This window comes from Pelodiscus sinensis, chromosome 12 (assembly GCF_049634645.1).
Source record: "Pelodiscus sinensis isolate JC-2024 chromosome 12, ASM4963464v1, whole genome shotgun sequence".
Taxonomy (NCBI): Eukaryota; Metazoa; Chordata; order Testudines; family Trionychidae; genus Pelodiscus; species Pelodiscus sinensis.
This window is the reverse complement of record NC_134722.1, coordinates 36960136-36978716: the sequence shown is the minus strand read 5'-3', so window position 1 is coordinate 36978716 and position 18581 is coordinate 36960136. Positions and strand designations below refer to the sequence as shown.

The window sequence follows — 18581 nt, the reverse complement described above, 5'->3', positions numbered from 1 at the left end:
TGCTTGATAGAAGAACAAAATTAGGGATGTGTTTGCATTCAGTTCTGTTCCTACAGTGAAAACATGAGAGAATTGGATGAGTAGATGAGTAACAAGCATGTCACCTCCACAACATCTGTTTCCAATTCTTTAATTTTTAATCTGGAAACAGTAAATGCTATGTGTTCTGTAATGGAAGATGATATTTCCTTAACATTCCCCTCTTAAGCCATGGAGGAAGGTCACATGAACTCTTGGTAGAAACTGTCCTATAAAAGACTTTCTCCTACCCTCTCCCCCCAAATTACTAAACAATTCTCAGCTACAGAGTGTTTTGAACACTTTACTCCACCCCGACCGACATTATGTGCTGTCATTCAATATACTGCTTTCAGGATGAATTGCTTGAATAAGCTACTAGGGGTAACTGAGAACAACACAATTTCTCCCCAAGATGGAGAACCTTAGTATCATTTAACTCACCATGGTCTGCCTTTCTCGAAAGGCAAGCAAGACTCCCAATTCCATTCTTGTAATGAGACCACTAACTTTCCCTATGAGCTCCTAGCACTATGCTCCAGCAGTTAATCTGTGCTTTGTGATTACAATGTTTGTTAGGAAAGGGGTCACAGCATTGTGTTATCCAAAAAAGGTTGTTTCAAAGTGTGACTGTTGCAGTTGAAGGCCTGTAGTAGGAGCACATCTGACTGCTAACCAACACAATTGTATTTACAAGTATGTCTGGAGCAGTGGGACATAGCACAGGTGTCAGTCTGCCAGAAAGAGAAACACATATGGTGGTAATAGGGCAATAGCAGAGTCTGTCTTCCATCAGACTGTGTGGCACCATCAGCGTCAGCTTTGATGTCAGCCTCCTTACTCCGATGTCGGAGGCACAGGCCAAGCCAAGTGAGGGGCACCCTTGATTCCCACGCCTGCGCCAACCCAGCAGGACTAGCCACAGAAGGGGAAGCAGTAGAGGACCCTCTGGCTCAGAAAGACCCTCACTCCCTGTAGCATCATCATCATTCCCAGATAAGGCAGTGGTGGGTAAACCCCTGTCCCCACCCTTGATAGACTCTTGTGCCCACCAGTTTGCCCTGAGGCAGGGGCTAGATGAAGACTGGCAATGGGTCACTGAGACAAGGTGGGCATAGGGACTTGGGGGTTCCTGAGGGGAGGACCCAGAGTGTGGGGGCCCTGTGACAGGGCAGTACTCAGAGGGAAGGACGCCATGGTTGGGGTGGGTCCTAACACAAAGTGGTGGAGAATAACAGCTAACAGCGGGCATGACACTAGAAGGAGGTGCTCCAGGGCTAAAGAGGCTAATTCCCAAGTGACTAGCAGGAGACCCGACAGTGGTGAGTCCTGTCGTGTTACAAGCCTGTACAACGGTTACAGGGATTGCCATGAGGTGCAACTCAGCTGCAGGCGTCTGCCTCCTACCAGAAGTCCAATGCTCCATCCAGGACTTTTGATCACTCGGGCTTCCTTGCGGAGAAAACAGACTCTTGTCTTCACAATTTGAAGAACTCCATAAGGGACCCTTAAAGAATCCATACCCTGCCTTTAGGCCCCAGCAGCCTGCCCAGTTTTACCTCAGTCCTCCTAGGTAAGACTGTGAGTGCCATAGGGGTTGGCACAATAACAGTAGGGGCATAGCAATGTTAGAGAATTCAAGGTGGTCCAGCTAGCTTGCCAGGCGTTCCTGCCTTGGTTGAGGGGCAGCCGTGTGATAGTGATGACAGACAGCACCGTGGCAATGTTTTGTATCAACAGACGGTGGTGCTTGCTCTTCTTCCCCGTGTCAGGAAGTCATTGCCCTGTAGGACTTGTGCATCTCCCACAACATCCGCCTGCTGGCCTCATATCTTCCAGGGAAGCAGAATGACTCTGTGGATCACCTCGGGTTGTCTCTTCAAGGAGACATCACTCTATCTTCTGGTGTGGATGGAGCAGTTGATCAATGTGTTCCCCTTGGTGCTTCTAATACCCAGGATCCTCCTCAGAATTTGACAGGACAAAGTGGTAGTCATTCTGATTGCACTAGCATGGCAAAGGCAGCATTAGTTCACCATGTTCCCATCATGGTCGGTGGCCAGGTCCATAACACAGGTGCCGGACCTCAGTTTTTCAGGCTATGCCACTAAAACTTAGCGTCACTCCAGCTCACAGCATGGCTGAACTGCCTTGAGCTCCAGTGTTCAGACTCAGTCAGGGAGGTTCTAATGCATAGTTATAAGCCTTCCACCACCAGGATGACTTAGCTAGCTAAATGGAACCAGTTCTCTCTACAGTGCCTTGCTAAGGGTATGCCCCTTTCCCCAAGAAGCTGCTCCTAGACCACCTCCTTTCCTTAAAGCAGAAGTGTTTTGCTGTCTTGTCCATTAAGGTGCAGCTAGCAGCTATGTCTGCCTTCCTCGCAGGGTCAGGACCAGCATCCCCGTTTGGGGACCCAGTAGTGGGTTGGTTACTTAGGGGATCGGATCAGCTCTACCCTCAGACAACCGTTGCCTCCTTGGGGCCTGAGTTTGGTGCTCTCTTGGCTTATGGCCAATCCCTGGCCATCTGTTCTTTAGCCTACCTCTCATACAAGGCAGTCCTTCTGGTAGTGGTTATTTCAGACAGATGGGTGTCAGAGCTATAAGCCCTTACCGCTGAGCCCCCTTACACTGTTCTTTATAAAGACAAGGTGCAGCTACAACCCCATCCTGTTTTTTCTACCCATGTCACTCAGGACAGGGAAATGACGCTGCACTCCCTACATGTCAGGTGTGCCCTTGCTTTTTATCTGGAGCTTATTAAACCGTGCCTGGGGTCAACACAGCTTTGTATTTCCTTTGCGGACTACATGAAGGGTCTCCTGTTTTTGTCACAGCACCTCTCATCCTGTATCACTACGTGCATCAAACTGTGTTATGACTTGGCCAAGGTGCTGGCCCTGCCTATCCATCTTAGTTCAGGCACAAGCCTCAGTGGTGGCCTTTCTAACACAAAGTCCTGATTCATGACATTTGCAGGGCAGCTACATGGTCCTCTGTGCACACCTTGATGGCTTGTTATTTCCTCACCCAGCAAGCCCGGTGTTCAGCAGAATAGTACTGCACTCAGCAACAAGTCGAGTTAAACTGATGGTAAGTCACATTTTGGAATGGACATGAGCAATCACTCGAAGAAGAAAGAAGAGTTACTTATCTTTGTAACGATTGTACTTTCAGATGTGTTGCTCATGTCCATTCCAGAGTTACTCGCCTTCCCTCTGTTGGATTGTTCTGGCAAGAAGGAACTGAAGCAGGGGTCAGGCTGGCTGGAGTATATATACACAATGCTAGGAGGTTTTAGGCCTGATCCTGAAGCCCTTACTCATGTGTAGACTCACTAAAGTTAGTAAGACTTGCATGAGAAAAGGTTCACAAAATCAACCTTTTGTTTTTATAGAATCATAGAATTCTAGGGCTGGAAGAGACCTCCGAGGTCATCGAGTCCGGCCCCCTGCCCAAAGCAGGAGCAACCCTAATTAAATCATCCCAGCCAGGGCTTTGTCAAGCTGAGACTTAAAAACCTCTAGGGAAGTGTAGGGGATCCTCCCCTGTGCGGAGGGGCTTACGTCCGCCCCCCTCGGTTTTCCCGTTATCAATGCCTTGACGCGACCGGTTTCGATTGGTTTGAATAGGCGGTTAGACGGGGGAAGGGGGTCCGGGCCCGCCCTCTCTCCGGACCCCAGCCCAGGGCCCTAAGGTCGGGGAAAATGCTCCCCCACCTAGCAGGGGGGGTCGAGACCCCTAAACTCCCCTGCCCTCAGGGTCCGCGTCCCCGCCCTGGGCTGCTTCTTCCCCCTTAGGTCCCACAGGCTCACCTGGGCCCTTCCTCTGGGCCTGCCCAGGGCCTCCAGTAATGCTGGCCCCTCGCCGGTTCGCGGGGGGGATGCGGCTCCTCCGCGTTTCCCCCTTTGGCTGGTCCCCTCCGGCTCTTTGAGCTGCCCGCCGGTCGCAGGCAGATTACGTCACCCCCCTCATCAGTCTCCGGCCCCTCCCAGGGCCGTCCTCCCTGTGACGTTTCTATCACGTCCGCTTGGCCCCGCCCCCTCCCTGCGCTGCCGGCCGGCCCCGGCTCGTCACCCGGCCGGTGTGCCGGCGCCCCCGTCCCTGCACTATCTGCCGGCCCCGGCTCGTCACCCGGCCGGTGTGCCGGCCCCCCCGTTCGGGAAGGACGGGCTGGGATCCGCTCCCCTACGGGGGGTGAGTCCTTCCCCCGTGGTCGCGGCGCCCCGGCGGTTTCCGGGAGGGGCGGGGCTACCCCGCCACACACCTTCCCCCTTAAGTCCGGTGCCATACTCGCGGTTCTGGTCTCTGTGTTTGCCGCTGACCGGGATAGCCAGTCCGCGTTCCCGTTGGCGGACCCCGGGCGGTGCACGACTCGGAATTTGTATGGCTGTAAGCTGAGGTACCATCTCAAGATCCGTGGGTTAGTGTCCTTCATTTGCTGCATCCATTGCAGCGGGGCGTGGTCCGTCACCACGGTAAATTCATCGCCTAAAAGAAAGTATCTTAGTGAATCGACAGCCCACTTGAGGGCCAATGCCTCCTTTTCAATTGTTGCATATCCCTTCTCCCGAGGGAACAGTTTACGACTCAAATAGAGGATGGGATGCTCCTGTCCCTCCTCCTCTTGCGTCAGTACCGCCCCCAACCCCACTTCTGACGCGTCGGTCTGTAAGGTAAAAGGTTTGTTAAAGTCGGGCTGGGCCAGCACCGGGGCCCGGACCAACCGGTCTTTCAGCTCCTGAAACGCGTCGTCGCACGCCGCGGTCCACCTCACCCTCTCGGGTTGCCCTTTCCTTGTGAGGTCTGTCAGTGGCGCGGCTACGGAGGAAAAATTCGGGATGAACCGTCTATAATAGCCCGCCAATCCCAGGAACTGCCGTACTTTCCTCTTTGTCGTCGGGGTGGGGTGTTCCCGTACCGCCTGGACCTTATCTACTAGGGGCTTCAGCTTCCCTCTCCCTACCGTGTACCCCAGATACGAAACTTCGGCCCTCCCAAATTGGCATTTCTTTGGGTTGGCCGTGAGTCCCGCTTCCCTCAGTGCCCTTAATACACTCGTAATGTGCTCTAAGTGTTTCTCCCAGGACTCACTGAATATCACAATATCATCAATATAAGCCGCTGCGTAGTCCTGATGATCCCTTAAGACCTGGTTCATGAGTCTCTGAAAGGTCGCAGCAGCCCCATGCAGTCCGAACGGCATGTTTTTGAATTGGTACAACCCAAAGGGGGTGGCGAACGCCGTTTTCGCCTGGGCTTCGGGGGAGAGGGGGATCTGCCAATACCCTTTCGTTAAATCGAGGGTCGACAAATAGGCGGCCCTCCCCAGGCGCCCCAGTAACTCATCTATCCGCGGCATGGGGTATGCGTCAAATCGCGAAATCGCATTAACTTTACGGAAGTCAATGCAGAACCTCGTTGATCCATCTGTTTTGAGCACCAAAACGATGGGACTTCGCCATTCGCTACGAGATTCCTGTATGACCCCCCACTCCAACATGGCTTGGAGTTCTTCCTTCACCGTGCCCCATAACTTCCGGGGAAGGGGGCGCATATTATCTCTTACCACTCTGCCGGGTTCAGTCTCGATCTTGTGTTGTACTAGCGAGGTCTGTCCGGGTCGGCTGGTTAGGACCGTCCTGAACTGGTTGAGAAGGTGGTGCAGCTGTTCTCGCTTTGGGCCCGGGAGCTCTTCTCCGACCCGTATGCCCTCGATCCTCACCTCCGGCTCCCCCCACGGGCCCAGCTCAATGTCGGTGTCCCGGGGGTCAATCAGGAGGGCCTCCCGTGGATGCCACTTCTTTAAGAGGTTGACATGGTAGATTTGGGTTGCCCGGCGGTTCCCGTCTACCCGAACCTCATAGTCGACCGGGCCGAGTTTCCTGATTACCCGGAAGGGTCCCTGCCAGTGGGCCAGGAGCTTGGACTCCCCGCTAGGCAGCAACAGCAGAACCTGCTCGCCTGGTTCGAACTCCCTCACCTGCGCCTTTCGGTCATAGTAGGCCTTCTGCCCTTCTTGCGCCTTCTCTAGGTTCGCTCGGGCCCGGCCCGCTAGGTCGTGGAGGGTCCCCCTCAGTTTCTGTACGTACTGGGCGGCCCCCAAGGCAGGCGATACTGACGTTTCCCATCCCTCCTTTACGAGGTCCAGGATCCCCCTCGGTCGCCGCCCGTATAATAGCTCGAAGGGGGAGTACCCGAGCGACGCCTGCGGTACCTCTCTGACGGCGAACATCAGTGCGGGCAGCAGCTTATCCCATTCCCGGGGTTCCTCTTGTGCGAACTTCCGCAGCATCCCCTTCAATGTGCGGTTGAATCGTTCCACCAGCCCGTCGGTTTGGGGGTGATATACTGACGTCCGGAGCTTCCTGATCTGCAAGACCTTACACAGTTCTGTCATAACCTTCAACGTTAAATTCGTCCCCTGGTCTGTCAATAACTCCCGGGGCAGCCCAACCCACGAGAATAGCTTAACTAATGCTTCCGCTATGGCGGGGGCGGTGGCTCTTTTCAGGGGCACTGCCTCGGGGCACCGGGTGGCGTAGTCTACGATGACCAGGATGTAATTATGTCCGCGCCCAGATTTCTCGAGCGGCCCTACCAGGTCTAATGCTACCCTCTCAAAGGGGGTCCCTACCACCGGCAGGGGCACCAGGGGAGCCGGCGGGACCCGGCCCCCGGCCGTTCTTTGGCACTGGGGGCAGGAGTTACAGAAATTCTTGACCTCCTGGTACACCCCCGGCCAATAGAACCTCTGGAGTATCTTCTGTTGGGTTTTTTCCCGGCCCAGGTGCCCGGCCCACGGGTGTTCGTGGGCCAATTCCAGGACCTTCCACCGGTACGGTCTTGGGACTAACAGCTGCCACCTTTCTTCCCCAGGGAGTTCCCCCGCAGACACCCGGTACAGGCGGTCCTCTTTTACCTCAAATCGTGGCCCGTCCGGCTGATTGGGCTGGTCCCCCTCCTGCGTCTCGCTTGTAGTGCGCACCTGCTCCCAGGCTGCCCGTAGGGTGGGGTCCTCGCGTTGTTGAGTGAGGAAGTCCCCTTCTTCTACGTCAAGACGGACGGTGGGTGGTGTCCCGGCGTCCGGGCCCCTTGCTGACTCGGCCCCCCCCTCATCTTGCTCTCCTTGGGCTACCAAGGTCCCCTGCCCAGTTTCTGGCTCCCTTTTAGGATGTCCTCCGCTATCCCACTGTCCTAGGAGCCGCTTCAGGCCGGGCCAATCCCGCCCCAGCAGGAGGGGGTATGCTAACTTGGGGCCGACGGCGACTACACAGTCTCCTTCCAACTCCCCGTCCCCTATCCGTACCCGGGTCGTAGGGTAGTAGTGAATGTCTCCGTGGACGCACCGGAGGGCTATGGGAGCACCCCGGGCCCGCCCGGGAAGTATCACGTCCCTTCGGACTATGGTTTGCCCGCATCCCGAGTCAAGGATAGCCTCCACCGGGTTCCCATTAACCCACAGTCGTTTAATTACCTGAGCTGCGCCGGCCGCCTTCCTGTCCGAGCTCCCAGCCCGCCTCTGTCCAAAGGTGCAGTCCATCAGGGTGCAGTCCCGCTTGTAGTGGCCCTCCTGGCCGCACTGATAGCAGACCACCTTCGGGGCTCCCTCGGGTAGCGGGGTGCCCGGCCTCGTTTCGGTCGCCCGGTCTCCCCTGGTCTCGCCGATCGGCCTGTTCCACCGAGGTGCCAACCTCCTCGTCGGGAGGGGGCCCAAGGAACTCCCGGCGCTTTCCCCAGCCCGCTGGGTTCCCGTGGGCTTACCCGTCCCAGCCTCGTTCCTTCGGTGTTCTCTCGGTGCCCCAGCGGCTCCTTTCCCCTCAGGCCCTTCTGCGGCTAGGTAGTGTTCCATGAGGGTCACCGCTTCATCCAAGGTCTCCGGAAGGTGCCGCCGGACCCACCGCTGCCCTTCCGCGGGGAGGATGCTGACATATTGTTCAAGTATCACGAGGTCTGCCACCTGAGCCCCCGTCTTAGTCTCGGGTTCAAGCCATCTCATCCCCGCTTCCTTAACTCGTTGTGCCACCGCCCGTGGTCGCTCGCGGGAGTCGTACCTGGCCTCTCTAAACCGCCGGCGGTGAGTCTCGGGGGTTACCCCTAATTGGTCCAAAATAGCCTCTTTAACTTTATAATAACATAAGGCATCGCTGGCGGACATCCCTCGGTATGCTAGCTGGGCCGGCCCCGACAGGTAAGGTGCGAGGAGGGTGGCCCAATGCTCGGGTGGCCACTTCGCGGCGGCGGCCACCCTCTCGAACGTAACCAGAAATGCCTCGGGGTCATCTTCCGGCCCTAGTTTCGTCAGCCTTATGGGCAATTGGGTGCCGACCCCCTCTCCTCCTCCAGACCCCGCTACCGCCCCCGCTACCGTCGTTGGGGCGCCTCGCGCCATCTGCTCCTGGCGCTCCTGGAGCTGGTTGAGGAGCTGTTGCAGCGCCTGCATCTGTTGCTGCTGTTGTACCTTCTGGGTCTCTGTCCACCATTCCAGAATTTTATTGGCTTCCATTGTCTCCTGGTGATCAATACTTTGTTAATCCTTTCCCTTATCCGAACCCCCGTTTCGGGGTCCACTATGCCCACATTCTCCACCACGTGTAGGGGATCCCCCCCTGTGCGGAGGGGCCTACGTCCGCCCCCCTCGGTTTTCCCGTTATCAATGCCTTGACGCGACCGGTTTCGATTGGTTTGAATAGGCGGTTAGACGGGGGAAGGGGGTCCGGGCCCGCCCTCTCTCCGGACCCCAGCCCAGGGCCCTAAGGTCGGGGAAAATGCTCCCCCACCTAGCAGGGGGGGTCGAGACCCCTAAACTCCCCTGCCCTCAGGGTCCGCGTCCCCGCCCTGGGCTGCTTCTTCCCCCTTAGGTCCCACAGGCTCACCTGGGCCCTTCCTCTGGGCCTGCCCAGGGCCTCCAGTAATGCTGGCCCCTCGCCGGTTCGCGGGGGGGATGCGGCTCCTCCGCGTTTCCCCCTTTGGCTGGTCCCCTCCGGCTCTTTGAGCTGCCCGCCGGTCGCAGGCAGATTACGTCACCCCCCTCGTCAGTCTCCGGCCCCTCCCAGGGCCGTCCTCCCTGTGACGTTTCTATCACGTCCGCTTGGCCCCGCCCCCTCCCTGCGCTGCCGGCCGGCCCCGGCTCGTCACCCGGCCGGTGTGCCGGCGCCCCCGTCCCTGCACTATCTGCCGGCCCCGGCTCGTCACCCGGCCGGTGTGCCGGCCCCCCCGTTCGGGAAGGACGGGCCGGGATCCGCTCCCCTACGGGGGGTGAGTCCTTCCCCCGTGGTCGCGGCGCCCCGGCGGTTTCCGGGAGGGGCGGGGCTACCCCGCCACAGGAAGAAGATTCTACCAGGTCCCTAGGTGACACACTCCAGTACTTCACCACCCTCCTAATGAAATAGTTTTTCCTAATAGCCAATCTAGGCCTCCCCCACTGTAACTTGAGACCATTGCTCCTTGTTCTGCCATCCATCACTACTGAGAATAGCCTCTCTCCATCCTCTTTGGAACCTTCCTTCAGGAAGTTGAAGGCTGCTATCAAATCCCCCCTCACTCTTCTCTTCTGCAGACTAAACAAACCCAAATCCCTCAGCCTCTCCTCACAGGTCATGTGCTCCAGCCACCTAATAATTTGGTTGCCCTCTGCTGGACCCTCTCAAATGCATCCCCATCCTTTCTATAGTGGGGGGGCCAGAATTGGACACAGTAATTCACATGTGGCCTCACTAGTGCCAAATAAAGGGGAATAATCACTTCTCTGGATCTGCTGGCAATGCTCCTCCTAATGCAGCCTAATATGCCATTAGCCTTCTTGGCTACATGCTGTTGACTCATATCTAGCTTCTCATCCATAGTAATCCCCAGATCCTTTTCTGCTGAACTGCTACTTAGCCAGTCAGTCCCCAGCCTGTAACAATGTTTGGGATTCTTCCGTCCCAAGTGCAGGACTCTGCACTTGTCCTTGTTGAACCTCAAAATCAAAAGGGAAGGTTGGCTTTTTTAAATTGTTTATTTTGCTGGTTCTGCACAAGGGAGGAAAAAAATTGAGCAAAACGACTCTAGCTAATATTGGCTAAAATTATGGTAGTGAGTCAGCAAGTCAGAAAGGAGTCAAGACTGATGGTTGAACTGCTAACCATGGCATTAAGATTACTGACTTTGTTTTCTCTTTCAGTGTGCTAAGAGAAGATGCAAATCAAGTCTGGTAAAATGTACATAAAACTGTCACCTCATTCAAAGAGACCATGTTTTTATGCTAATTTTACATTTGATAAATCAAAGCAATTTAGGCTTTGATCACAGTGAAATTATAAGTATATTTTATAAACCTATAGGTTCTGCAGCTTCTAAAAGATACTTATAGATTTTCTAACATGCAGCAAGCTGCTTTGTGCAGATAGCCTGGAACGAAATGGTAAAGTGAAAGCCGTTCATTTGTTAGAGTTGCCTCTGGGTTTTTTTAAAGACCAGATCTGTAATAAATCCACTTGTCACGCTATCAGATCAATTAGTTATATAATAGGGAAGGTAGTTTAATAAAAACGACAAGAAGTAATTCAATTTGTATGAAGGCCTGTGAAGTGTTCTTTGCAATACCTACTGTGCCAGCGGCTGAGCGTGACACTCGACATGCTTTAAGTACACTTTGAAAGAACAGACAGGCGTTGAGAGAACCTGAAAGAATTGCCTAGTAGAGATGCTTATGAGGGGATAAGAGAAATGGTTGAATCAAACTGGGAAAGAAAATGACAGTCTAATCTGCTTGTGAAAAGGGAGATGTGCGAGCACCTGCTGAGTGAAGAGTACCAAAATGAGAAAGTAAAAGGTGTCATATCACAGAAGCCTCAGCTTCCATAGAAGCATACGTCTGATTTAATGTTAAGTACTAATGAAATAAAAATGGATGATCACTTTGTCACTTTCCTGGGGTGCCCAGGACTGTGAGCCAGTGTTGAACATTCTGCCCCCATCTCTGTGAGAGACACTTGCTGGTGCTAAATTGGGGGTCAGCTCCCTGACCCTTAGTCTGCTAGCCACCCCATCTCCTCAGGTATCTGCCAGCCCTTCCTTTGCCTTGAAGTGTTGGGCCTTTGCTTTAAGTTGTAAGAGGAAGCTGCATATGAAATGTGGTGGTCCTAGCTCTTATAATTTAGGAGCAGTTCTTGAACAGACAGATAGACACATAGACAGACAAACAAAGATCAACATGGCCATTTTGAAATTTGCCCAAATAAATGCAATAGGGTTATTGTAGATTTTAATCAATTTCTGAAAATGTTCCTCCAAACCATATCTACTCTATATTTGAGAATTTGCCTGTGACTGTGTGCATCTGTCTGTATGCAGCTTCCTCTTATCATAACTTAAAGCAATGTAAGGGATTGGTTGTGCCTGGAAAATGAGATGCACCTGAAATGGGACTGTTTCAAATGAAATGGAAAAGGAGGGCTCTGCTATATAATGACCACATGGGGGCAACCGGGGATATGAGATGGAAGGCAGGGACAGTTAGGCTACATCTAGAATACAAGTCTCTTTCGAAAGAGGCTTTTTTGAAAGAATCTTTCAAAAAAGCCTCTTTCGAAAGAGAGCGTCTAGACTGCAACCACTTCTTTGGAAAAAGCGAGCCACTTTTTTGGAAGAGAGCACCCAGGCAGTCTGGATGCTCTTTCGAAAAAGTCCTCTTTGCATTCAAGAATGCCTTTTTTCAAAAGAGCACTTTCGAAAAAAGGTGTTCTTCCTCATAAAATGAGGTTTACCGCGGTTGAAAAAACCTCTGTGTTCTTTCGATTTAATTTTGAAAGAACTCAGTGGCAGTCTAGACTTAGGGAAAGTTTTTTCAAGAAAAGGCCACTTTTTCGAAACCCCCCTGTAGTCTAGACACACTCTTATACTCTATAATAAACACAGTGGGCTGAAAGGGGCCAGAGATGCGACTAGGATAGTTATAACCCCAATGGGCCAGAGGGGACAGGGCTAGACAAAGGGACAGCTATCTACTATATATTTGAGTTTGTCTGTGTGTCTCTCTGTCTGCCCCCAGCCAGGGAACATGCAACCCTCCCCAAATTTACCTGGGGCAGCTGCAGCGGTGAAGAGGTGCTTCTCACGTGGCCCAAAACGGCTGTGGTGAGAGAGGGCTGGGGTTGTCCTCTCTCCCAAGGCAGTCTGCATACTGAACCCCTCATTCCCAACTCCACCCCAGAGCAATGATTTAAATGAAGAAAAACAAAAATTAATTGAGTTAAGGACCTGCACAATGCCAGTAAATCTTCTAGTTTCTAAATAAAAAGGGTGTTCTACCAAGCTTAAAGTATTTTCTGCATCCATACTTAGAATGCTGGCATCTTTAAAGGCAGTTTTGCATTGGTGAATAGGCATTATTGTCTCTAATTTGAATGCTAGTATTAGTTAAAATAGTACAATAGGTACCAAAACTGTTTCTGCTTGATAGAAGGTATTTGGCATTCTGCCTACTAGACTATATTTATTATCAATGGCAATACCCCTGTTTTAAACATTTTATAAAATTTAACATGAATCTATCTGGTCCAGGATTTTCCTCTTGATTTTGGTAATGAGATTGCCATCTTTATTTCTTCCAGTGTTGTTGTGCCATGTAGGATACTCTTTCATTATATTTCAGTCTGAGGATTGTTAATAGCTGTTGTTTTTTGGTGTTAGAGAATTCCATTTTTTTTGTCCTTAAGGCTGTTCTAATCTGTTGGAAATCAATCTGACTAATAATCAGCTAGATTTGTTCCTTCATTTATATAGCCTTGGGTTGGCAAATATAAGAGCTGTTTTTCTTCCCTGTTATCAGTGCTTTTAAATTATTTTCTGTATTTTTCATCTCTTGGTGTAAACCTGCATTATTAGTCAAATAATATTGCTTCTGCAAGCTATAAGTTTGTTCCTCACAGCTATATATACCCGCAGATCGACATGCTGGAAGTCAATCTTCTGGTGTTCAATTTAGCGGGTCTAGAAAGGACCCTCTAAATCAAATGCTGAGGGTGCCCTGGTTGGCGCTAGTACTCCTATTCCTCACAAGGAGTAAGGGAAGTTGACAAGAGTGTTTTTCCCATCGACCTCCCACTGTAGGGATGGCACCAAAGTTTGAATGTAGGTACGTTGACTCCAGAATTAATGTAGCTGGAGTTGTGTGTCTTAATTCAAACTTATCCCAAAGGGTGTGTCTAGACTACATGCCTCCGTTGACGGAGGCATGTAGATTAGCCAGATCGGCAGAGGGAAATGAAGCCGCGATTAAAATAATCGCGGCTTCATTTAAATTTAAATGGCTGCCCCGCTCTGCCGATCAGCTGTTTGTCGGCAGATCGGGGCAGTCTGGACGCGCCGTGCCGACAAAGAAGCCTTTCTTGATTGGCACAGGTATGCCTCGTGAAACCAGGTTTACCTCTGCCGATCAAGAAAGGCTTCTTTGTCGGCGCGTTGCGTCCAGACTGCCCCGATCTGCCAACAAACAGCTGATCGGCAGAGCGGGGCAGCCATTTAAATTTAAATGAAGCCGCGATTATTTTAATCGCGGCTTCATTTCCCTCTTCCGATCTGGCTAATCTACATGCCTCCGTCGACGGAGGCATGTAGTTTAGACGTACCCCTACTGTAGACCTGATCCTAGTCAACCTGGTTTTGATTGTGAGATGTGTCCTCTTACTCTAATTTAAAAGCCTCCCAAACAGTTTCCAAAGGTCTGCCCTAGAATCATAGAATCATAGGGTTGGAAGAGACCTTAGGAAGTTGAGTTCAACTCCCTGCTAAAAGCAGGACCAATCCCAACTAAATAATCCCACCCAGAGCTTTGTCAAACAAGGACTTAAAAACCTCTAGGGATGAATATCCTTTCACCTCCCTAGGTAACCCATTGCAGTACTTCACTACCCTTCTAGTGAAATAGTTTTTCCTAATAGCCAACCTAGATCTCCCCCACTGCAACTTGAGACCATTGCTCCTTGTTCTGTCATCAGTCCCACTGAGAACAGTCTCTCTCTGTCCTCTTTGGAACCTGCCTTCAGGTAGCTGAAGGCTGATATCAAATCCCCCCTCACTCTTCTCTTCTCTTCTGTAGACTAAATAATCCCTCAGCCTCTCCTCATAAGTCATGTGCTCCAGCCCCCTAATCATTTTTGTTACCCTTCACTGGACTTTCTCCGAGGTATCCACATCTTTTCTGTAATGGGGGGAGGAGGGGGTACAATTGGACACAATACTTTGGATGAGGCCTCACCAGTGCCAAATAGAGGGGAATAATCAGTTCCCTATACCTGCTGGTGCTACTTCTACTAATGCACCCCAATATGCTATTAGTTTTCTGTGCTACAAGGGCACACTGTTGACTCATATCTAGCTGCTCATCCACTGGAATCCCCAGCTCCTTCTCATTCATAATCATTATCAGTGTGTGCTCCTCCAAACAGAAGGGACAGCCCAGTCACTCCACCCTCAGCTTCCTGACAGGAGAAAGAAACCTTTCTCCTGCTGCTGCAACACCAGTGTGTTCAAAAGGAAGGCAAGGGAGTCCTCTGAGGTATGAAACTCTGCTGCTGGTTGCAGTCCTCTCCAGAGGGAGGAGGGGCCCAGCACATAAAGAGAGCTTGACTCATGCCACTGTGTTTTCAGGGGATCCCAGGAGGTGGGGAGGCAGGTGAAGCCACAGTCTTGCACTTTGGATAGCCCAACAGTGTGGTGGCTGAGATGGCACCCATTCACCTATAGCAATGCTGACAATGTTGCTCTGGCGGGTGGATCTCTGATCTTCTCAGCAGCTGCCCCTTCCACTCTTTTCTCACCAGTGCTCTTGGACTACCCTGGGTCTATCAATGGTGCAGCATAGAGAGACATTAATCAGTTTAGAGATCTGTCAGATACACGCTATGTTCCAGATATGACAGAAGTAAAGTTTACTATTCATTGCTTCCATAGATTTAAGGAAGTTTGTATTTACCTTTTTCTTTGATCTCTCTGACTTCTTGGAAATGTTCTTCACTTTCTTATGAAGATGATATAAAACCTAAAATATATATCTATATTTAGCAGTAGACACTGTACACAAATGCTATTACATGCTGGGTTGAAATTTTCAACTCCAGATATTAATCCTTAACATTTTTTCTAAAAGCTTGTTTCCTGAGGAAAATTATGAAAAAACTAAGATTGGACAAGGAGTTGCTCATTATACATAATTAGACTGACCCAAAAGTTTGGGGAAGTCCATGTGAATGTTTCCTTCAGCTTTCAATGGACTTTGGATCAGGTTAACTCCATGTTTCTCAACCAGTGATACCGCAGGGGTACTCAGGAGAAGTCTGGGGGGTACGCCAACACCATCGAAATTTGGAGAAAATTGAATTTTTGTTTTAAGTTTTACTGCGCTTTATTATTTTTGTACTTTTTACATCCAAAAATTTCATCACCCATCCAGCTACGATTAAGTTGTTTAAACAAATTTGTTGCAAAGGTAGAAAATTTTTGTGTGTGTCTGAAAACTGTAGGTACTGGGGGATACTTATAATATTTTTTAAAAAGGGGGTACTTTATAAAAAAAGGTTGAAAAACACTGGGTTAACTCAACTCCATGAATAAGTCCCATCAAGATATAACATGGTCACTGGCCACTGTCAGTTCTGCATCCAGTCAGTATAGGACACTTACTGGAAACTATGAACCGGGCATGCTGAACTGGTAATTTGAATTTAAAGTTACTTATCTATGCCTGGTCTACACTAGAAAATTAGGTTGTTTTCACTACATCGGTCAGGAGTGTGAAAAATCCACCCCTAAGCTGTGTTGGTAAGATGATTTACATCCCTATGCAGACAGTGCTTGGTCGATGGAAGAGTGTATCCATCAACTTCACTGTTGCCTCTTGGAGAGGTGAATTACTTGTACTGATGACAGAATGCCTCTCATTGGCACAGGTAGTGTCTACACTGAAGTGCTACAGTGGCACAACTGTAGCAGTGCAACTGTGCTGGTGTAGCATTAAGTGTAAACAACCTCGAAGGGTTTGATTTGAAAGAGTTGTAGGCAGATGCAGGACCATAAAACACACACACACACACACACACACACACACACACACACACACACACACACACACACGATTAAGAAGATAATTTCCATTCAGTGCTCTAACAAAATTTAAATTAACCTTTTAAAACACAATTACAGCAAAGCTGTAACCAGGCAATTACTTTACTCTGACTGTTGGAGCGAGGAGATTAACGTACCTAAATCAATTATTTGTAAGAAAGTCCATCTACTAAATGACGTTCACATGCCATTTGCCGGCACACACACACCATGAGCAATGGACTGGAAAGGAATCAGCATCAATCTAAGCTACCACAGGAGAAGCGACACACTTTGTTGAAAGATGTTTGTATATGTGATATTTAATCATACACACAAGGACAGAGATTAGAGATTTCAATATAAACACAGCAGAAGAGCGATGTTCCTCTTCCTAATGTAAGTCCAATTACTGACATTTCAAGCATAGGTTTTCAGAGGAGATTTGTTATACTGGTAGAATATACTGCTAATCTTAAAGGGACATCAGCTTCAGTCACTTTTATTAGAAGTGTTACCTAATACTGTCACTTAATGGTCTCAGAAAAAGTCTGTTAATTGTGTTTTCTTTTTTGTGTCACACCCAGCAACAAGGGGAGAACATTTTTACAAAAGTAGGAAAATGATTGTAAAGTTACAAGAATCAGCATGGGAGTTGGGGTGACTGGTAAGGGATGAGTCCCCATCAATCTTGAAAAAGGTGTTTGGGGGGACTGTTCCAGCCCCCTCTCCTGCCAATCCTAGGAAGGGAATAAGCAAATAAATATTTGGAGATCCGTCGTGTTAAGCCAATTTTTCCCACTCCCCTTTTTTCACCCCCTCTTAGCCTGGAATTGGTATCCTCAGCTTTAGGAAAGGAACAAGGATGGTGGGTACTTCCCTCCATCCCAGGAAAGGCAATATAGGGTGGGCCAATTGACCACGAGTCTTGGTTAGGAGGTAAGGGAAACTGGCAATCTTGTAACTCCTTATAAGACCACCACCAATGACTCCCTTCTCTCCCTTCACCCACCTTGGCATAGCAGCAGGTAATGAGCACCAGGGGGAGCAGGTACCCCACCATCAGGATGGTCACCTTGTAGCTTTGCTTGGCAGCTGAATCATCAGCCCACTGTTCCCAGCAGAAGGAGCTGTTGGGTGCCTGCTGGTGGCCGCTCATGAGGGCCTGGTGCTGGGCCACAGGGATGGCAATGAGCAGCGACAGCAGCCAGATGATGCCCACACCCAGGGAGGCGTTGCGCTTACTACGGATACAGGGTGACCGCTTGGCATGCACCACAGCAATGTATCTGTCCACAGACATGGCCACCAGGGTGAAGATGCTGACCAGCATGGTGGCCATGGCCAGGTAGTGAACCCACTTGCAGAAGAAGGCACCGAAGACCCATTCAGGCAGGGAGTAGATGGTGGCTTGGAAGGGGACGCAGAAGAGCAGGAAGGAGAAGTCTGCAACGCTCAGGTTGAGGATGAATATGTTAGTTGCGCTGCGGGAAGGGCGCCCCCCAGATCGGATTCGCCCCAGCACCACTAACACCAGTGTGTTCCCCACCGTGCCCAGCAGGAAAATCAGCCCAAAGAGCACAGGCACAATCACTATCTCGGGGCCACCCCCAGACACTTGCAGCCAACACACTGGAGAGCCCGTCCAGTTACTCCCGATGTTGCACTCGGTGGCATTAGCCCGGGGAGAAAGCACAGCCGCCTCCTCCTCCATGGAGCCAGCCTCAGTACCAGGGAAAGACAGGATCTTAGGGGTGCCTGCTGGGGCCAGTCCTGGTGCTCCTCCGGGTCCCACGGTGGTGATCTGTCTGAGTTATTTGGTGCTCAGTGACCCTGCTTCCAGGAGGTTCCTCCTCCAGGGTGTCTCTGCTTGGGTTCTCTCCGGGGGGGAAGAGAACGTCGGTTCCTCCAGTGGCAGTGTCTGGGCTCCCGGACCCAGCTCCTGGTTGCTGTGACAGCGAAGGGGGCTTTGCAGCAGCAGCAGCAGCAGCAGCAGCAACAGCTGGCGGTGGTGGTGAAATGCAAGCAGAGGGACTAGAGAATGAAGTACCTGCAAGAGGGACTGCACTGGAAGCTCTGAGTGTGATCTGCGCTGCTCCAGCTCCTTTGCGGCACTCCCCCTTCCCTCTCCACCCACTCTGATCCACAGAGCCACCGCTGCCTCCCTCCCTCCCTTCCCCAGCTTCACTCAACACTGGAGCTAAGTTAACAGGAGTCATGTCCCGGGCTGAAGCTTTTAGAAAAGAAGCCCCAGTCTCCTCCACCCAGCAGGCATGTACCTGGCGAAGGGGAGGACAGCAAAGATGTTCTGATTTAAAGGGCAGCCTGCGTGGTACTGCCAAAGAGTAGAGCTGGGGAGCTGTTGCAAACACAGGGAAAGAGGTAAGAGAGGATTTTATAGCTGTAAAATCTGGATTCTGCCAGCTAGTCACCCTCCCCTCCCCCGCCCTTTAACTGTACTATGAAAATGGAAGA

General features: G+C 51.0%; 1 protein-coding gene across 1 annotated transcript in view; it reads right to left on the bottom strand.

Annotated features, from left to right (window-relative positions):
- LOC102448953 (galanin receptor type 1-like) overlaps nucleotides 1-18170 on the bottom strand; it is a 30796-nt gene extending 12626 nt beyond the window's left edge. Inside the window, exons 1-2 of the mRNA XM_006117647.2 lie at nucleotides 17119-18170; nucleotides 14980-15045 (exon numbers count right to left, since the gene is read on the bottom strand). Of these exons, the coding sequence (XP_006117709.2) occupies nucleotides 14980-15045; nucleotides 17119-17820 (768 nt within the window). The 5' untranslated portion in view covers nucleotides 17821-18170. The remainder of the gene's footprint in view (nucleotides 1-14979; nucleotides 15046-17118) is intronic.
- Between the last annotated feature and the right edge of the window lie 411 nt (nucleotides 18171-18581).